Genomic DNA, 18,978 nt, shown 5'->3' on the forward strand with positions numbered 1-18,978 from the left:
AATTTTTAATTGATAGTAGACATTTATCCAAGCAAGATTTTTTTTTTCAAAAGGTTATTTAGTATTTGTGGGTCTATAGTCGTTTTACTTAGCTGTTTGGATAGTAAAGAGTCCTGTGACAGAGCAACACAAAGCTGTAAATTGGAAGAGAAATGTGTACTGTAGGGTGATGTGGAGTTTGTAGGGCTATTCAAAATTTTCTACATGTCAGCCAAAATGTTTTATTGTCACCTGAGCAGAGTGCATTTTGCTACGTTTGCTGGATTCGCTAAATCACTGGTTTTCAATCCTGGTCCTTGGGACGCTTTGAATCAAATAATTGCATTACTTCCTCAGCTGCCACGCAGTGCTGCAGAAGTCTGTTAATTACCCATTTATTGCAACCAGATGTGTAGAGCCAGTTAAACCCCCCAAAACATACAGAACCCAAGACTGAATTGTGGCTACCTGTAAATGAGGCTCCTTGTGGCTTTTCTCTTTCCATGCTCTCCTGAATCCCAGATTTGTGGAGAGTGTAATTAATAGTTGACACATATTGAAAGCTTCTTCCAACTGAGCTGTGGATTGCTGGAGCTCCTCCAGAGTTATTTTCTGATCTGGGTCAAGTGACTGAAGTGGTGGTTACAGCATTTGCTCAAGTATTCTTATTGACTAAAGCTGGGCACTGTGGGTGAAGTTAAAAGAAAGTCACAGTTACTGAGTCTTGGAAATTACAAATCCAGGATTACACTTTTATTAATTGTTTTTAGACTGTCAGTGAAGGATTTTACACCATTGCATAATAAAGAATTACCTCTCTTCACATACAGAAATTAACAACATCTAACACTGAATATTATTTAAAGTCAGCTCTTAATTAATTAATAAGCGGTGACTCCTCAAAAAATGCTACGTTGCTGTATTTTGTTCAAGCGACAGAATCTAACTTTAACAAACTTTTTTTTTCCACATTTGTTAAAGCTGTCACCAAGTCGTGACAGTTTGCCACGAAACAGATAATCTGTGAAAAGATTAATCTCATCCCCCTCCTCCCTAAACTGCTACTGCTGTCTAAAGAAATACATCTTCTGAAAAACAACCAATCAGAACCAGGAGGAGGGCCTTAGTGCTGTCAGTCAACCTCATTCACTCACTCTTAAGGGTGCTAATGGAATATTTTATTAAGATTGTTTGAATTTTTGTGAGTAATAAATACATTGTATTTGTTGTGTAGCTGTAAAAAGAGTAGAGAGACAGGAAACATCCACATAGATAGGGACTGTCGGTCAGGGGTCATTGGAATTGTCCTAACTTCCCCCCCCTATATTTGTTACTGCCACTAATTAAACTTGGTCTCATTGTTAAGAGTACAGCCACGAACAGCACAACATTTACCCGAGCTCCACAAGAGCATCTTACGACACTTTCCAGTGGCAAGTTTCTCTCTATAACAGGTTAATGTGTGAATCGGTTCGGTTCAAGTCCAGTGGGACGATTCTCCGTATTACAGTCTGCAGCGCAGTAGCTGCGGTCATTTCTCCGCTGATTTGCAGCGACACTCAGCAACGGAGAACCTCGAGGTTCTGGTTCTGATGGACTAAATAAACCCAGATATTGTATTTTGCCTAATAGAAATGCATTGCTGGCCCAGCGTCTCTGCTTTTCTCTTCTTTATTACTGTCAGCTCTTCAGGGAAACGAGCTGCTATCAGCGATGCTAACTCACATTTACAAAACTTATCGCTGTGTTCCGCCCGCTCCCCGTGATTAAACTCACTATTACGATCCTCTGTACTGAACAGCTCTCTGAAAGCAGACAGCATGTCCGTAAACAAGTTGTACTAAATATTGTACAATAACGATGTAACTTCTATCATGATTATAGATTGGCAACCCCCCCCCCTACACATTACAATGAAATACTGCTACTTCCGGTGGGCGCCGGAAGTAAGACCCAAAATCGTTTCCACAGTAAACCTCCCAGGTGGTACGGCGCCCCTGGCTGGAACCATATGGTCAGAAATAATTAAGACACCACCAGCATTCCAGGTAGGTTTACCTGAAGCAAATTATGAGTAGACTATGTGAAATAGCAACTTTTAGCCACTGAGCCCTTTTTTTATTTTTAAGAAACTGCATCAAAAGGACGCATAAATTCTATATTTAAATCTATGTATATATTTGACATAATCAACGATTAAGGGCGTAGAAAACGTCGACTCGACGCTAGTTGACTCGAGACTGACTAGCATAAAAAACCAAAATGAAATCCAATGGATTCCAGCTCGTGACCTCACGCTTACTAGTACAGCTACATCATATTAGCACAACTATCCACACAACGGGAAGCTGTTGGGTGGGGCCACAATAAAAGCATGAAACAAAACTGGCACTATTTCCTGGTATAAAAGAAATCATTGTTAAAGTTTAACTGCAAAGGCAAAACATAAAATTGGTCCAAGGAATCAATTAGTTATGGTTTCTTTCATAAAAAATATTAGTATTGTCTCTACAGTAAGTGGGTCAGGGCCATTTCTACAGGGCTTCTAGCCCCTGTCGGACCTTGTCTAAAGCAGCCCATAATGTTATTCCTTCTTTCATTTAAGTCTAAAATACCAGAATTTGCATTAAACTTTATCTTTGACTGTCTGATTAGATAATTTGTAAATAATAAGATGCTATGATATGAAACGCTACTTGAGTAGCCTTTTAAAAAATACTTTTTACTCTAACCTGATTAATTCCTTGGATGGCTACGTTTTTTTTTTTACTTTTACTTGAGTAAAAATATGTTGAAGTAGTATTACTCTTACCCAAGTAAAATTTTGGGGTACTCTACCCACCTCTAAAAATAATGTGAATCAAACACCTTTTCTAACCAGCCTAATTCTGTCATCTCTGCATTGTGAGCAACATAGCTACAGAGCATTACGGCAATGGATGTAGCTTTAGGAGAAAATTAGGATTAATGTTTAAAGGGAGGACTTGCATATGTTTTTCCTCCACTGAATAAATGTACTCATATTTTTATTTTATTTTTACACAATGTGCCAACAAATTTCACTGCGACCGTAACAGTGAAATGTGCCCGACTCTGAGATGCTATTTCAGAAGACACTGGATTGTTTAATGCACACTTTGGTTGTGGTGGTGTTCACGTGCTAAAGCTTCTAGATGAACAGATTAAAGGATCAGCTTGTAATTGACGACACTGGGTTGAGGTTAACCAGTTACAGGTGATTAGCCGGTGTGCACCTGATCAAAGAAAACAGAAACGGACAGACAATTCATCCACTGCTTTAAAGTTATGCAAACTTTTGCTGCCCCTTTTAATGTTTACTAGGCCCAACTCTACCTCCACGCCAACAGTTGTTAACATTAGGCATAATCAGTATAAAGGAATGCCTCTGCAGGTTCTGTCCCATCAGTTCCTTTCCTGAAACTATTTAATCTGGGGTGTTGTTCAGACAGACCGGCATCTTTGTTCTTGTTTTGACATGCTTCACTGAAAAGTGGCGCTGAAAAGCTTCCATTTGGATACTTCTGATAACATTTCTCAGCTGTTTCCAATAACCCCCAAATATTCCCTGAAATGTTCTTGCAGGATTCCTTGACATGCTTTGGATATTGTGTATCTCAGAAAACTCCCAATCCCGAGTGTATCTTCCTCAGATATCTTTCTCCACACATATCAAGTTGTGTGCCGTGTTATTTGGCCGCTTTTCCCTTGCACATTTGACTTACTTTGCATGATCACGTGACCATATGGGATTTTATTAACTCTGGACACAAATAAGTGGCCTTGTTTGGAATCAGGTGTGGTCAGTGTTTACATATTTGTCATCTAAAAGAACGTTTCACGCACGCTTAATCCAGGATCCAGGAAACCATTTCGGAAAGTTTGCCTATTATGTTCTTCATCTCTGTCCCCCACATGTTCCTTCTTCCATTCCTGCCTCTCTTTCTCTGTGTGTTGGTTTTTAGGACCCTCCCTTTCTCTCTCTGATCCAATCCCTGTTCTGTCCCCTCCCTCTGTGTCAGAGCTGTGCACTCCAGCACAGAGACAACTTCCCAACAAGAGCAGACCGTATCAGATTTCCTCTAATGCACTGAAATTCTCCCACTCCTCCCTCTGAATAGCTCTGGATCAGGTGAACATAAGTACAATTTTGCTGTTTGACTAAGGAAGGTGAGTTGGGTGAAAGGAAATGACAAAATTTAACTATTTTGTACTCCTCACAGTATCTTGTCTTTAAATCTATCCAATTTACCACTTTGATCTTACTTTTTTTCTGTAGTGGCCATGCCTTAATGACTTGTACTCAGTGAGCAGGTAAGAACATTTAATTTTTCTGTTTTCATCACAGCTCTTAATTTTTTTTTTTGTTCACTGTTGGCGTATTTAGTTAACTGCTAAATGATAAAAGTTTCCTTTCTGATTCATGTTTTTCAGCCACCACTACATCATTAACAAAGTTATCACTGTCTTAAAAATTGGGCTGTACTGAAAGTCATTTTGTTGTTTTGAATATATCTTTTGAGAAGCCATAGGACCTTATGTGTCAAATGTTAGACAAAAAAAGGTTTTGTTTTGTTCAGATTTAGAAAAAAATGTAAATCTCTGCGTATTATTCCCTGTGTCAGGGTTTGAAGAGTTAATAGAGCAATTGTGTGCTCTATTAAAAAGCTCTGACAATCTTCAGAACTTTGTAGAACAAGCATGGTTTGGGATAAACAAAACTAATGCAGGTAACTGCAGCTTATCTCCCTGTTTACCCTTTGAACACAAGTCTGTTAGGTTACAGTCATTTTCTTGACATTTCTTGGAACATTTAAAAGCCAACATCTTCCACACTTCATTGTTTTAGAAGTTAAATAGACATTTACTTCCTGTTTCCAAAATGTCATTGTCGTGGTTCTTGTTGTAAAAGACAACATTGTTTATTTTCCCAGTCACTATAGGAAAATTGTTTTATCATCTCTTTGTGTTTGTGTGACTCACTCTGTGGGTTTCAGTGATTTCTTTAAATCTCTAATAAATGGAGCTATTTTCTTCTCTGAGTTCAGCGTTGTATTCAGTCTGTACTTCTTTTTTCCAGGTGCATTCAGGTAGTGCTCGCACCATGAGTTAATCACTCTGAAACTGTGGCTTTTTCTTCCGATAAACATTTTCAGTCTGGTTTAACCTGTGAAAATGCACTTATGTGAGAATATGTGGAGATGGCCATACAGCGGGGCAGTAGGAACGATGTTGCTACTGCTGCTGCTGCTGCTGCGGAGCAGCTCGGCCCAGGATGTTTCTGCACAGCTCAGCTGTCAAGAGGCCGAAGTCACTCAGAACATCACCCAACCTAAGTACAACAGCATATTAAACACCAAAGTGGATGCGGTGTCTTTGGTGCCATTTGTGCAGTCCTTTCTTTACACAGTTCAGCCTCACCCTTTTCCTGAACGTAAGTGTTGTCTTCTTGTTCCTCCATCTAACAGTTTACTTAGGAGACATATTGATGTCCTGTTGCTAGCTTATGGACTAGCCACAATAAAATAATGTGGTTTCCACTTGCTTGGGCAAACTTTACCTATGGGGTGAGGAGCTGGGGCAACGCATCAATCTCCACAAATAAACATCACAGAGGTAGTTAACCAGTGAGTAAATGGGACTTCTCGAAATTTGGCCAGTCAATCATTAACTTTTGTGTGCAGTCTTAACTTTAGATCTTTTGTTTCCTTGATCCTTTAAGGCCCTTAACATTTATTGAAGTTGCCCTATAAAGCAGTCTCTGTTCCACTCATCCTTCCAACTTTATATTGATTTCAGATAAGAGTCAAAAACCAGTCTGACAATACAAGCTCATAGTTGACCCAATTGCTATTGATGTATCGAGTACTATTTAAGAAAAAGCCACTTGATGTTTAGAAGACCCAAAACCATACCAGTTAAACAAATGCGTAACAGAACACCGCCTTTCATCTGTCTGTGACAAAAAGCTAATTATTTCCTGACTTTTTCAAGTTCGTATATGCCTCACTTTGATCACAATCCCCTGCACCGCAGGCTAGAAATGTATAAATGCGTGTAAGTAGAAGAATAGGGGATTATATTTATAGCATGCTGCTTTCTGATGTCACACAGATGGTAAATGAAACATAAAAGCTCGTTTGATCAGTACCTGAGCGTTTCTTCTCAGTTACCAGCACCGGCTTTTGTTGTGAACTAAATCCACAATACCAGGGTTTAGCGGTAACATTAATGACTGGCTTTGTATTGTGTTATCTCCCACTGAAGGCCGACCCGTCTCCTAGTAACCACAAGATGTCGGTGTCAGATTTCCACCGTACAATGTGAAAATTTTAAGATGTTTTGTAAAGGACAGGACATACTGTCCCTGTGGCCAGGATTTTTATACAGGGCTGACCAGAGTAGAGAGGCAGGAAGCATGACACATCAAATCAGCTTTCTTTGAAAAGGCCTCACATTTATTCTTAAATTTCAGAAACACATAGCAACTTTGTCTCACATTTCTTCCCAGGCTTATTTCTGGAAATAATCAAGGATCCTCTGCAGGTGCAGTCAAACAAAGGGCTGATGACTGAAGTAAGTGTGCTTGAATCTGAAATATACACAATTGGGAAAATAAGTATCTAACATGTCAACCTTTTTCTAATGAAATATATTTCAAATGAGAAATAGATTTTCATAACCTCATTTCATGCCAATGAGGCTATTGGCATGAAATTCACAGCAGTTGCTGGTAAAGACCCAAATAATGCCCACGTGTGTTGAAATCAAAAGAAGCTAAGTTCATAACTAAGTTATGAAGTAGACTGGCACAGGGAATATGTATTGAAAACTCTAGTAGTAATAAGTAGTAAGTAAAAAAGCTGTTTAAGTGGAACTTAGACCCCCGCTTTTGCTCCAAATGTCTTGAAATCTTGAAGGTTCCAGGAGTTTCGGCTCTGCCCTCTGAACTTTAGCTCTTTTCATAGATTTTCAATTGTATTCAAGTGAGGTGATTGACTAGGGCATTCCAGAACTTCTTCTCCAGGGTTTCATTTTCTGTGTATCTAGGATTGTCTTGGTGAAAAATCCACTATAGAAATGAAATTTTCACACCACAGTGTTCTGGGCTCCAGACTTCACTGTTTTCGGCATGGTGTTTTTAGAGTGATGTGCAAAAACATTCCTGGTCCGAACATGGAGTCTGCATTGATAGAGAGAGTTCAATTTTGGTCTAATTTTATCAGATTATGTTCTCTAACAAAGCATGTAATTCCTGCAGAGCTTTTCAATAAAGCAGACTTCAATTCTGCTTTTTCTTCAGCAGTTGAGTCTAAAGCAGTGGGTTTTTACACAGTCAACTTGCTGTTGACGTGAAAAAATTTTACCTGCTAATTCCAGATCTTTCTGAGCTCTCTGTTAGGAGTCGTTGGCTTTGTAGTTTAAAACAAGTGAGGAGAACCCGGCCATGACTGGTTGCAAGAGTTGCATTAAATTATTTCCACTTCCAGATTATGGCCTCAACATTGCTTACTAAAGCAGTTGGACATTTAGAAAGACTTTCATAAGCAATACAGTCATGAAATGTTGCAAAAGTTAACTGCTTTTATTCACCACCACACACTTCTAGCAAAATGCATTGGACATGAAATATCACTGTTTCTAGGCCATCAGTTAGAACCAAGCCATCTAACTTTAATTTGTTCTGAATGGGGTAAGGATTATTTTCTAATTACTGACAGATTTCAGCTAGTTCCTTAGATTTTATGTTTTTTCCAGTTTCTTTCTTCATGTGTTCAATGTTTATTGGATTGTTGAGCTAAGAATCTGTGACTGTTGAACATTGGAAAAAAGCCTGAATGTTCTGAAAACTGCTAAGACTGCCATCCTCATGGTTGTAATATGTCAAAACATTAAAGAGAGAACTTGTTTGTTGATGTCTCACTGGGATCTGACATCATATGAGGCCACAAGGATCTAATTATCACGTGTGCTTTTGCATTCAGATCCTCACGTATGAAGTGGGTTTCCTAGTGTGTATCGCCATTGGCATCTTGTACATCGTCCTGATGCCCATAATTGGTTTCTCCGTGGCTTGCTGTCGCTGCTGTGGCAACTGTGGGGGGAAGATGTACCAGAAGCAGACATCCTCCATCAACAGTCTCAGAAGAACTCTCTACTTCAGCCTATTTGCAATTACAATCATTATCTTGTGAGTATGCACGTGTGTGTGTGCGTGTGTGTTTTCAAGAGATATAATGAGAAGTTCATTCAAATGTTTGCAGCTCACTGCATGTCTGCATCTCTTGGGTAAACTGTCTATTCATTAAGCAAATTTATCTGCTTTTGTTCTTTCTCTGTTTCTTATTGCAGTGCTGGTAACATTTGCCTGTTCAGAAGCAACGACGATCTTAAAAAGAGTGTGAACCAGAGTCCGTCGGAGCTCAACAATGCAATAGGTGACATGCACACCTTCCTGGTATCTGTGCCACAAGTAAGTGAAAATATACACAGGTCAAAGTGTTGACAGCTGGCAGTTTGGCAGTCGTTATCATTTTATCTTTTTTATTCAAACTGCTTTTAAACCATGAGAAATATAGCTTTTGCTTAGTCAAAAAAATTCCCAAAGGGAAGTGCTACCATTAATATGCACACCACACTTTTCAGATTTTGAATCGAAAGAAATTCTAAAATTTTATGTGTTGTATTTCTTTCACTTCAAAATTATGCCTCTACCACATGAAATCCCACTGAAATAGATTGAATAGCACGATTGATCAACTGCAAGGCAATGTAGATTAAATTAAAAAAATTCTTACATCTGTCAACTGACTTAGATCCAGTTCTTTATTTTGCAGTGTCAGTATGGTCATGTAAAGAGAATGGGGTGGTACCTGGCTTAGAGATACTATAACTTCATGTGATTTAAATTATATTAATATAATATTATTGTTTAACCCATAAGTACCCACTTCATCTGTTTAATTTTCCATTGTTTGACTTCAGCAAGTGGAAAATGTGGTGAATGAAAGCTACAGAACTGTGCAGGAGGTTACCAGGAACTTAGATGGTAAGAACAGGGAAGTAAAACTGCTAAAACAGAGGAACCACTGTGCCTCACCTGTCACAAACTGAGTTGTTTGGGTGTTGCAGATATTGGACGTCAGTTGGGGGAGAAAATCCAGCAGCGCTTTAGAGGTACTCTTGACCCAGCTCTGCAGTCGGTCAAACGTCTACACAATGGTATGATTTCCACGCCTGACCAGGTCTGGGCCATGAGAGCATTTAAATGCGTTCGCTCATATTTGCAAATGAACATCTCTGCTTCCTGCTCCGAATGGAGTTAACATGTTCTTTGTACATGCTGTGCATTTTACTTTTTTGATTAGATGTTTTAATCGCTAGTTTTAGGAATAAAAAGTTACATAATACAGAGCCAAGTACAGACAAGTCAGCTGCTCCCACTGACCGATAAACCGAGTAGTTAAGAAGGCTCCTGACTGAGCCTTTGTTTAGAGTAGTTGTTTTGTTTTAGTTCGACAAAGGGCCGATTTCAGTGCAGAGTATACTTGATCTCATTGTGCTGCTTCTGATTCCTAAAACATTGAATGTTTGGGCTCCTTGGGAAGAAGAGCTTCCCAACGAGGACTTTGGGAAGGACTTTGAGTGTAACCACTTTACCACTTTAATGTGTAAAATGGTTACACATTAATGTGTCTTTACACATTAAAGTGGAAGTAATATTGCATATTTGCATCTTCTATGGCTGGAAGCTAAGGCGTCCACTCTTCTACCTCCTTAGTGACTTAGTCTGCTTTACAGTTTATAAGAAATAGAAACCTGATATGGAAGCATTCCTTTGTGTAGGCATTTTTTTTCATCAGATTTTATCCTCAGGTGTAAAACTGTAAAATGTAATTGTAGAAGTTCTCACAGAAATTGTTATTGTAGTTATTATTACACTTGATAAAGCGCTCTTGTTAAATTCGAGACCATACTTCAGCTACAAAAGAGAACAAACGCAGCTTTAATTAACATTTGCAAATGGAGAAAACATACAAAGCTCACATCTCAGTGAGAATCGGATGAGTTCTGACTTGGGGCTGAACGTCCCCTCATTTACATAGGATACATCACACATTACTTAGTCACACCCCCTGGCTCAAGTCTCAGGTAAAAATCTATACGTTACTTATCTGTAAGTTTCAGTCGAGCAGGGTTGCATACACATTCACAGCTCAGCTTTAGGCTTTTCTCCAAAAAGGCCTCTCTGCTGATGGCTAAACAGATACTAGTAACTGAACTTCTACAAACTAGGCTTATCACCTTAGGCATGTCTCACATTTCTAACTGCTGAACACCCTGTTCTTCACTTATTTGAGGAGGGTCAGAAGAGCATATGTCCTGTTGACCTGCAACTGAGTGCAAACCTTTAATAAAAACATCATAAAGTGTACATTCGAATTTATTTAAACATTGTTACTAAATTTTTCCTTCACACTCTGCAAGTACAGGTTATTTACAAGTTTAAGCCATTTACACAACTCATTGGAAAGTTTGTCACTTTTCTACAATAAGCTTAAAAATGCCTTTCCAAACAAAATGTACTTGATGCTCTTTATTGACAGCTCTGGTAAATGTGCATGAAGGCTGAGGGTAAATTCATTTTTGTTGCAGAAGCTTAATCTCACACACCCAAAAAATCCAACTTATAGTTTGAGTACATTTATTGACCGTGGGAAAGAAAATGTCTTTTTTTTTCCAACTTAGATTTAATGTTTTAAGTTAATCTGAATACCTAGGAGAATTACTTTAGTATTTCTTGACTCCGTGGTTCCCTTAAGCATAAATATGACATTAAATGCCCATGAAACCAAAAAAGAAAAAGCGACTTTTCAACGTAGGAAAAACAAGAGAACATACCATTACCAAGGGCAGATGCAAGCTGATCATAACAAGTTTTGAAGTGACTTCAAGTGCCTAAACTTGCCCATATCTACATTGGGAACAAAAATAGAGAAAGTTTCCACACACATTAAGGAAGATGTGTTGAAAGTGGTGCTGGTCATTTTTCCTCTTCACCGTTTTGTACTTTTGCAGTTTCAGTTTTTTTCTATGCAGCTTTTTTCAGGATGACAACAGGATGTCCCTTGCCTACTGTACATCACTTCATACCTGCTAAGAGTACAGTTTGATCAGCGGTCGGTCAGCTGACCCAAACATGGATCAGAACCAAAATGAACAAAATATTCAAACACCAAGTCTTCAGAAAGTAATGCAGTATTACAGTAAATTATACATGAAACTTGAACATTTTGCGGCTATTTATCCTCATAATTCATAAAAATGCCCACAAACAAGAAAAAAGGGACACCCAATGGTGTAAGTAAATGGGTAAAAAGTAGATGTAGGAAGGGACTAAATAATAATGCATGGCTACAATATGGGAATGGGAATTGCTGCTGAAGAAGTATATACAACAAAAGCCGAGGGAGTTAAAAACAATCTCCAGAGCTCATGTATTTTATTGCTTTTACAAGTCTTTACCAAGAGTGCCACCTAACTGTGAAGTGTTTTGTAGTTATTTGTTTTCCACTATGACACCTTATGTAGAAAACCCTTAATAGAAGTTACTACTATTAGTGAAAATTAGTTTCTAGATCAAAACCTGTTAAAAACACAGATGTCTGTAATGAGTGTTTCAAATGATCACTGATTAGTGGCTTATTTTTGTGTGTCTTTTTGTTTGTTTGTTTGAATGAGCAGAAAGTTTGAACACCAGCAACCAACTTGACCAGTTGAACTCATCATTAGCCCAACTGCAGTCCAGCATAGACCGTACTCAGGCCAACATCAGCGTTGTCAGAGATCAGATTAAACAGACGCTGTCCAAGCCAGAATGCAAAGAATGTCACATCCTAACAGCAGACATGGACAAACTAACGCTAAACATCACCATTTCTGTAAGTGCTGGTTTTCTGTAGTCTAAAATATAACATGAATCATTCTTATTTGATTTATTTATTTTCCTGTTGAATGGATGAGTTCTGGGTTCCCAGAATGCCTGCCTGCATGACAAGGACACATAAGGTGCTGAACATCCAGTTCTGTTAGCTGAAGTGTTTTATGGAAGAGATGAGTCGGAGCATTATGTAAACTGAGCAATCAGTTTACATAATACTCCGATTCTGTCCCTAAGCATATTGTCATGAATAAACAGGAGAAATGATTTCTGCAGTCACACTATGTTTGACGCAGGCTGAGACTCTGACCAGAATGACAAATCTTTCTTTGGATTTGTCTGAATGATGAATTTCTCCTCCTCCATTCTTTTCCCACCTCCTAAAATGCTCAATTTATGTCATCTTTGATCATAAGTATTAGGTTGATTTATTTAAGTTTAAGATATATTTTATTTTGAGAAGAAAATGAACATGGACACAATTGATAGTACACTTTGAAAATCATTGTTGATTGACCTGGCCGTTTCTTGGTAACTTCAATTAGATGGGGTTTTTTTTGCACTCTACTGCCCTCCTCTGTTGCTTTAAGTTACAACATGTTGGAAACTCCTCAGCAGAACTTGCTTGTGTTTGTGTTTTTCACAGGCTCCCAGCCTGCATGAGTTTCGATCTGCAGTGGATGAAGTCATTAAAGCTGATATCCAGTCTGAAATAAGTGAGGTCAGTGGGAACTGTAATCAAATAAAAGCATTAATGGTCTGAAAACAATGCTGAAAAAAATGTCTGAGTCTGAAAAAGTCTGAAAAAAATTATGATGTTTTTATACATGCTTTCTGTGCCACAAAGAGCTGGTTTGTTTTGTTTTCTTTTTTGTGTGTAAATATGTTTAATTGTCAGTGTAAACAGTATTATTATTATACAACAGTCAGCATCATTTCCTTTTCCAGTAAAAGAAAATGACACAGATACTGTCTTCTGTCGTAGACGCATCAGAGCTATTTGTAGAAAACTTTTTATAATTTTACAGGCGGAGAAGTTTTTCGACACCATTCCTGAGAAGGTGACCAGTGAAACTAAGGATTTAGTTAAAAGTGAGTGAATACTACAATTATCTCCACAAATATAAGCTACGTAATTACTACATTTTTTTTTTTTTTTTTTGCCTTTGTATTTTTAGGCAGCAAAGAGCAGCTGAGCAGCATAAAAAAACAGGTTTTGCAGATTTCCCAGGGTCTCCACCTTTCAGCTTTGGATAATGCGTCCAAGACTCTAAACCTGCTCCAGAGTGACATTGACATGTACTCAACTGGAGCGAGTCAAGCAGAGGATATAAGGTATAAACTATGGAAGTGCAAATGTATGCAATAAATTAAAAAACAAAACAAAACTTTCCTAATTAGTGTAACATTTCTTTGGTTAGATGGAGTGTGGGTCTGGCCCTGTGCTGTGTGATCTTCCTGGTAGTGGCCTGTAACATCCTGGGTCTGATTGTAGGCCCTCTGGGTCTCTCTCCTAAAGTAGACCCCACCAACCGCTCTAGCGCCTCAAACTGTGGAGGCATCTTTCTCATGATGTGAGTGACGCTTGCGCTAGCTGGAAACCACCCCACTGTCTAACCCACTGGGAGTGTTTTTAAAGAATTAAACCTGGATTTAATTACAGGAGCGCAGGGTTCAGCTTTCTGTTTTCCTGGCTGTTCATGATATTGGTGCTGGTGCTCTTCTTAGTGGGTGGAAACATGTACACACTGATTTGTCGACCATGGAACGATGGCCAGCTGCTTCAGGTAGAAATATACACAAATATATACATTTGAAATGCTTTACAATCCCTAAAGATCAAATCTGAATGCAAAACAAAAACATAACTATTGATGACACAAAATCTTTTATGTACAGTAGCTCTAGATATAAATGTTTTATCTTGTGCTTTGCAAAGTATCCATGCCTCTTAGGCTTTTTCACGTTTTTTTCATGTTAGAACCATTGCCAGTGTATTTTCCTGGAATTTTTTGTGAAAGATCAACTCAAAGTAGTCTACATCAAAAGGTTGGGTCCCAGTTGTGAATCTCCTTGAATAGCTGCATCTCTTATTGAATCATTTTTATGATTCTAGATTTTTTTTTCTTTTTTTCATATGCCCACAAAACACTGTGATAGCAAAGTGGTCCAAACTATATTTCTATTGCTATATCCTATTATACTATACATTTGAAATGATTTGTAGGAATACAGTTTCTTTACATAACACTATTCCAAAAAAATACAACCAAATAATTTCAAATTTATGTTTGAAATCATTTATGCAGGCTTTTAAGAAATATCAGAGATGCATTAAATTAATTCCTGATGGCCAGACTGAGATCAGCTAGGCAGTATACAATAAATTCTCGTAATATTTTATCTGTTGGAGTAAATAATTTTTTGTCTATAATTGTAAGGTACATCAATTCTTTTTAGGAATATTGTTTAAACGTGGTCCACCGTAATTAAAAGATTCCTGAGTCACTGTCTTTCCTGCTTACAGTTCATTGATACTCCAGGTTTAATCCCGAACTTCGAATTAGGCTCGGCTTTGGGACTCAAGAGCAAAATCAACCTCTCCCATGTCTACAGGTATGCATCACCACTTCAACTCTAATGCAAACACTGCTACATAAACCATTCATGCACGGTTTATGTATCAGTGTTTAATAATAATAGTGTGAATAGTCAATGTGATACAGCTGGCCGATGATGCAGAAGGCAGGTGTCTGATTCATAGATTGCTATTTGGTGCTGAATTAAAGGGCTATTTCACTGTTCTTTAAATAACCTAAACACCATTTGACCGTCTCAAAATGTAAAATAACTTCAAAGTAAAATTTGTGATTTCTAAAAGCCTTATTTGCATTTTGGTATTAGAGTAAGATCAGATTAACCACTACCGATCACAGGAATAAATTTGTATCTACTTGTTTGGCTTGAGTGACTAAACCTGTTGTATCAGGGATTGGCCTTTAATTTGTCAAGACGATATGTATGTGAGAAACTTATACTTGATGTCTGCCTTTCCAGAGACTGTAAGAAAAACGATCCTTTGTGGACGACGCTTCACTTGTATGAACGTATAAATCTTGGAAACGTACTCAATGTGTCTAAAGTGAGTTTTGTTGACGCTATCTTGTTTTAAGCACATATTTTTTGCCCTTTTAATTGTGTGTATTAAATATCTTCTCTAATGATCTCATGCTCACAGTACACAGCCCAGATCAACAAGGAGTTTGAGAATACAAATATCACTCTGTCTTCAGTCAATATCCTGAGCCCTGAATTAATAAAGAGACTTGTAAACACCTCTTCCAAAGCTAATTTCAACAGTACAGCTATCACACAGCAGGTACAGCTTATTCCCATGTAGAGTTATTGCTATTATATTTATTTCTGAGTAACCGGTGATCCTTTACTTTCTCTTACAGATGGATAACATTTTAAACATCAATTTGAATAAAACAGCAGAAAAAGTTTTTAACTTGAGTGATCTACAAGTGAGTCTCGTCACATTAAGACTAATTTATATTGAAAGAACAATTTTGTTTCTTGCGTTTTTAATGTTTATTCTAACTTTCTGTCCATTTCTAGCTGCCCGCCATTAAAACTGAACTTCAAACTGAAGCTTTGAAACTGAGGCTAATTCAAGCCAACATAGAGACGACCATCTTTCCTCAAGTGGTGAGTGCTGGGGTTCGTCTCTGATGATACCTGTTTGCATTCCGGCACCCACTCATGGGCATTTTGTTTGCATTAACGAGACGACCACTGCTTTCTGCGCCACAGATAAACCTGAAATCATCCATCAGGAATCTTCAGTCCACTTCAGGAAAAATCAACGTGAGTGCATTGACCAACACCTTGAGCTGCAGAAAGCAGAAATCATTCATTAATTCTCCTCTGCGCTTCATTCTTGGTTTCATTCGGTTCTCTCCGGCCCTTTCAGGGAACAGTGGGGGAGGTGCTGAGGAAAACTCAAGCAGCACAAGACTTTCTCAACACAAATACGACACAGATTGTAAAGACCGTGAGTAGAGCCACGAGACGCATGAGTTTGAAGAAATGTGCTCCATGTGGTCTGTTAATGCCTGAGGTCATTTAGTGAGTGGGGAAGAGGAGGGTGGGAGGGCCATGGATTACTTATTATGGGTGTGTGTAGTGGAAACAGTGTGTTTGTTGGTTCCATATCCACAGACCATTTGGTGTGCTGCTGAATTCATCTTGAGTTATCCACTTATGTTGTAGCAAAGAACTATTTATGTAGATTTTATTCCTATCAGTATAAATTTGAGCACTTCAGAATTTAGAAGCGTCTTTTGCATAGTTACAGTAAAATCAGGATGGATGAGATACTTTTTGCTTTCAAGTGACTGTCTTCTTTTTTCTTTTACCACACCTAATGATTGACTGACCATCTCGGGCTGAAAGTTAAATGCTCAAAATACAGTCTGTTAGTGACCTCAAGTGGTCAAATACCTTTTTGATAAATTAATGAGAAAATTGGTCCACCTGGTCTGGCATAGACTCTACTAGCATTCTGTGGTGAGTGACATCATTATGGAGTCATCACTGCAACAATTATTTATACATGTTTACATTTTTGGACATGATCATGCCTCAGAATCTTTCAACTTGTCTAAAACTGCATTTGACTGGCTAAGCTGTAGATCAAATTGCATATGTTATGCACAGAAACACAGTTATTTACTAAATGCTGTGTAATTAATATGCCATCATATATGATGGTGATATAAATGTCCAGAAGTGTAATATAGTTCAAATCAATCTCAGACTTAAAGTGGAACTAAATCTGGATCAATCTAAGAACAGATTAACATTTATTGAAACCTTTGCCTTTTGTTTATTGTTAATGATCCACCCTTTAAACAACATTTGTGTAGCGCTTCAAATTACTACTAAAATATATTTTTTGCAACTTTTAAATGAAGAGCTTCATGTTGAATTTGTCATATTTAATGCCAAAGATGCTTTGCATTTCTTAACAAAAGTCAAATCAGTGCTGTCGCTGAAAGAAATGGGCCATCTCACAGATTTTTATTAGAATTTATGTTCTTTCCATATTTTGGACAGCTAAATTTTATGGAGTCTAACCAATTTTTTCCCCCCCGAATCCTAGGAAAGTAGGAGGTTTTTAAACTGCCAGCTGGATTACTTCACTGCTTATGCTGACTGGGCCAAGACTATGGTAAAAGAAACACTTCAAATCTTTTATCTGCAATCTTAGAAATGAATGCATTGTGTTTGTCAAGTGTTTTTTGAGCCGCGTTCAATTTCCCGCAGATCACCCAGCAGGTCGGCCGCTGCAGGCCTGTTGCCAGGGTCGTAGACTCCTTTGAGACTGTCCTTTGTGTTAACATAGTGGAGTCTTTGGTGAGGAGAACAAACTTCTTCCTAATTTATTTTTTATTCTTGAGTCTACTTGTTATTTTCTAGTTTCTTAAATGTTTTTTTTTTTTTTTAGAATGTGTTCTGGTTCAGTCTGGGCTGGTGCCTGATGTTCTTCATTCCCAGCATTATATTTTCCATGAAGCTAGCAAAGTACTACAGGAGGATGAGCTACTCTGATGTTTTTGAGTAAGTAGCGAAAAATGTGTAGGTGATTCATGTGACTGAATACGGCTGACTTTGCTGTTCATTTCTCTGTCTTCAGAAATCACATCGTTATGAACCACATCCCTCGGGCTCAGATGAAAGTCACCTGACATGGGACGGCGTGTGCGTGGGGCAGATTTAAAGGTCTGCAGGCACAAATGTTGTGTTTGAGAAAATCAAAGCACATGGGACACCACAGCACAGATGTGGCACATTGTCACTTGGGTAAAATAACTGAAAAAAAAATACAGTTAAAACTAACATACCTACTTGAATATTTTGTAAATTTTGGTTTTTACTATAGAGTGTAGAGGGAAACTTGACCACAGTGGTACATTTCATGCAGCCCATGTTTCCCCTTTAAACCCATCTAGAGGGATTCTGATGATATACGAGAATCTCAAAGGATTTTTAACATTTCTTGGCTGAAATTAGCCTCATCAGGCATATTTCTTGTTTCTAGTTGATTGCATATATATATATGTTGACGCACAGTTCAATGTGTTGACATTATTTGTGGTTTAGCAGCTTGTTGACAATGGGAAACACATTTTATTTTTGACTGCATTTCTATTTTCATTTGCACTAATGTTGGGAACAAATGTTTTCTGGGTTCGATGTACTTAATTGACTTGCAAATAGTTTTAACCATATCATTGCTGCTATTTGCTTACTTTACAATGCCATTACCTTTTTTTAATCTTGAGTAGTCATTTCTTTTGAATAATGTTATGTTTGATTGGTGTTGATTTTTGTTCTACTTTTTTCTGCAGAGTTGATTCTGTTCTTTTGTTATGCAGCACTTTACACCATTTGATTGTTTGTGATTTTTACAAAGGGTTGAAACATTTCTGTCAGCTGTTTTCCATACAGTGAACAAATAAAAAACACTAATCAAGAGTTTAGTGAGTCTTTTGTGCATCATATTCTGTGCAATTTTATTATGGTGGTTTCTATCTTGATCAAAAAACAGAAAAGTTTTTTCATGGCGCAAATGGCTAGAGGTCATTTCTGCAAGGCACATAAACTTTTATCCCCCTTCTATATTGAGAAGAGTGAATAATCTTTGCATTAGTGTGCTACAACAACAAAAATCTGACAAATATTCTTTCATTTTGATTAAACATGACTTGTTACAGAAAACAGATGTTCTGCCTTTCCACTGTGATGTCTACCATGCACAGCTCTCTTATTAGAACAGCCATGCAAGAAGCTCAATATGTTGTTTCCTTTCTGTTCTAAACTTTTTGTTTTATGTTTCACAATCAACCGTATTTACACATCATGCACCAATATGACAAGGAAATGACCCATAATGAAGCTGCTGGTTGCTGCTGTAATTTAGAAAAGTGACACTCAGAAAATCAGAAGCCATGACTTCAAAATCAGGGCTATAG

The 18,978-nt window shown here is 37.9% G+C and overlaps 1 protein-coding gene across 2 annotated transcripts; it reads left to right on the plus strand.

The window, feature by feature from the left end:
• The first annotated feature begins 4,036 nt into the window (after nucleotides 1-4,036).
• On the plus strand, nucleotides 4,037-18,481 carry LOC102219637 (prominin-1-A-like). Of its 2 annotated transcripts, none has more exons than XM_023327763.1 (25): nucleotides 4,037-4,167; nucleotides 4,277-4,311; nucleotides 4,432-5,431; nucleotides 6,509-6,573; nucleotides 7,983-8,188; nucleotides 8,350-8,470; nucleotides 8,983-9,046; nucleotides 9,130-9,219; nucleotides 11,743-11,939; nucleotides 12,585-12,659; nucleotides 12,967-13,030; nucleotides 13,117-13,273; nucleotides 13,360-13,512; nucleotides 13,602-13,725; nucleotides 14,466-14,554; nucleotides 14,996-15,080; nucleotides 15,177-15,317; nucleotides 15,397-15,465; nucleotides 15,560-15,649; nucleotides 15,755-15,808; nucleotides 15,915-15,995; nucleotides 17,106-17,174; nucleotides 17,270-17,359; nucleotides 17,451-17,563; nucleotides 17,640-18,481. In XM_023327763.1, exons 3-25 carry the CDS (start codon nucleotides 5,173-5,175, stop codon nucleotides 17,689-17,691), a joined length of 2,508 nt encoding a protein of 835 aa, XP_023183531.1. In that variant the 5' UTR covers nucleotides 4,037-4,167; nucleotides 4,277-4,311; nucleotides 4,432-5,172; the 3' UTR covers nucleotides 17,692-18,481. The 2 variants fall into 2 exon arrangements, with proteins under 2 accessions (XP_023183531.1, XP_005800503.2); XM_005800446.3 differs by having other exon boundaries at nucleotides 5,078-5,431.
• The last annotated feature ends 497 nt before the right edge of the window (nucleotides 18,482-18,978 follow it).

The sequence above is a fragment of the Xiphophorus maculatus genome, chromosome 22 (assembly GCF_002775205.1).
Source record: "Xiphophorus maculatus strain JP 163 A chromosome 22, X_maculatus-5.0-male, whole genome shotgun sequence".
Lineage (NCBI taxonomy): Eukaryota > Metazoa > Chordata > Actinopteri > Cyprinodontiformes > Poeciliidae > Xiphophorus > Xiphophorus maculatus.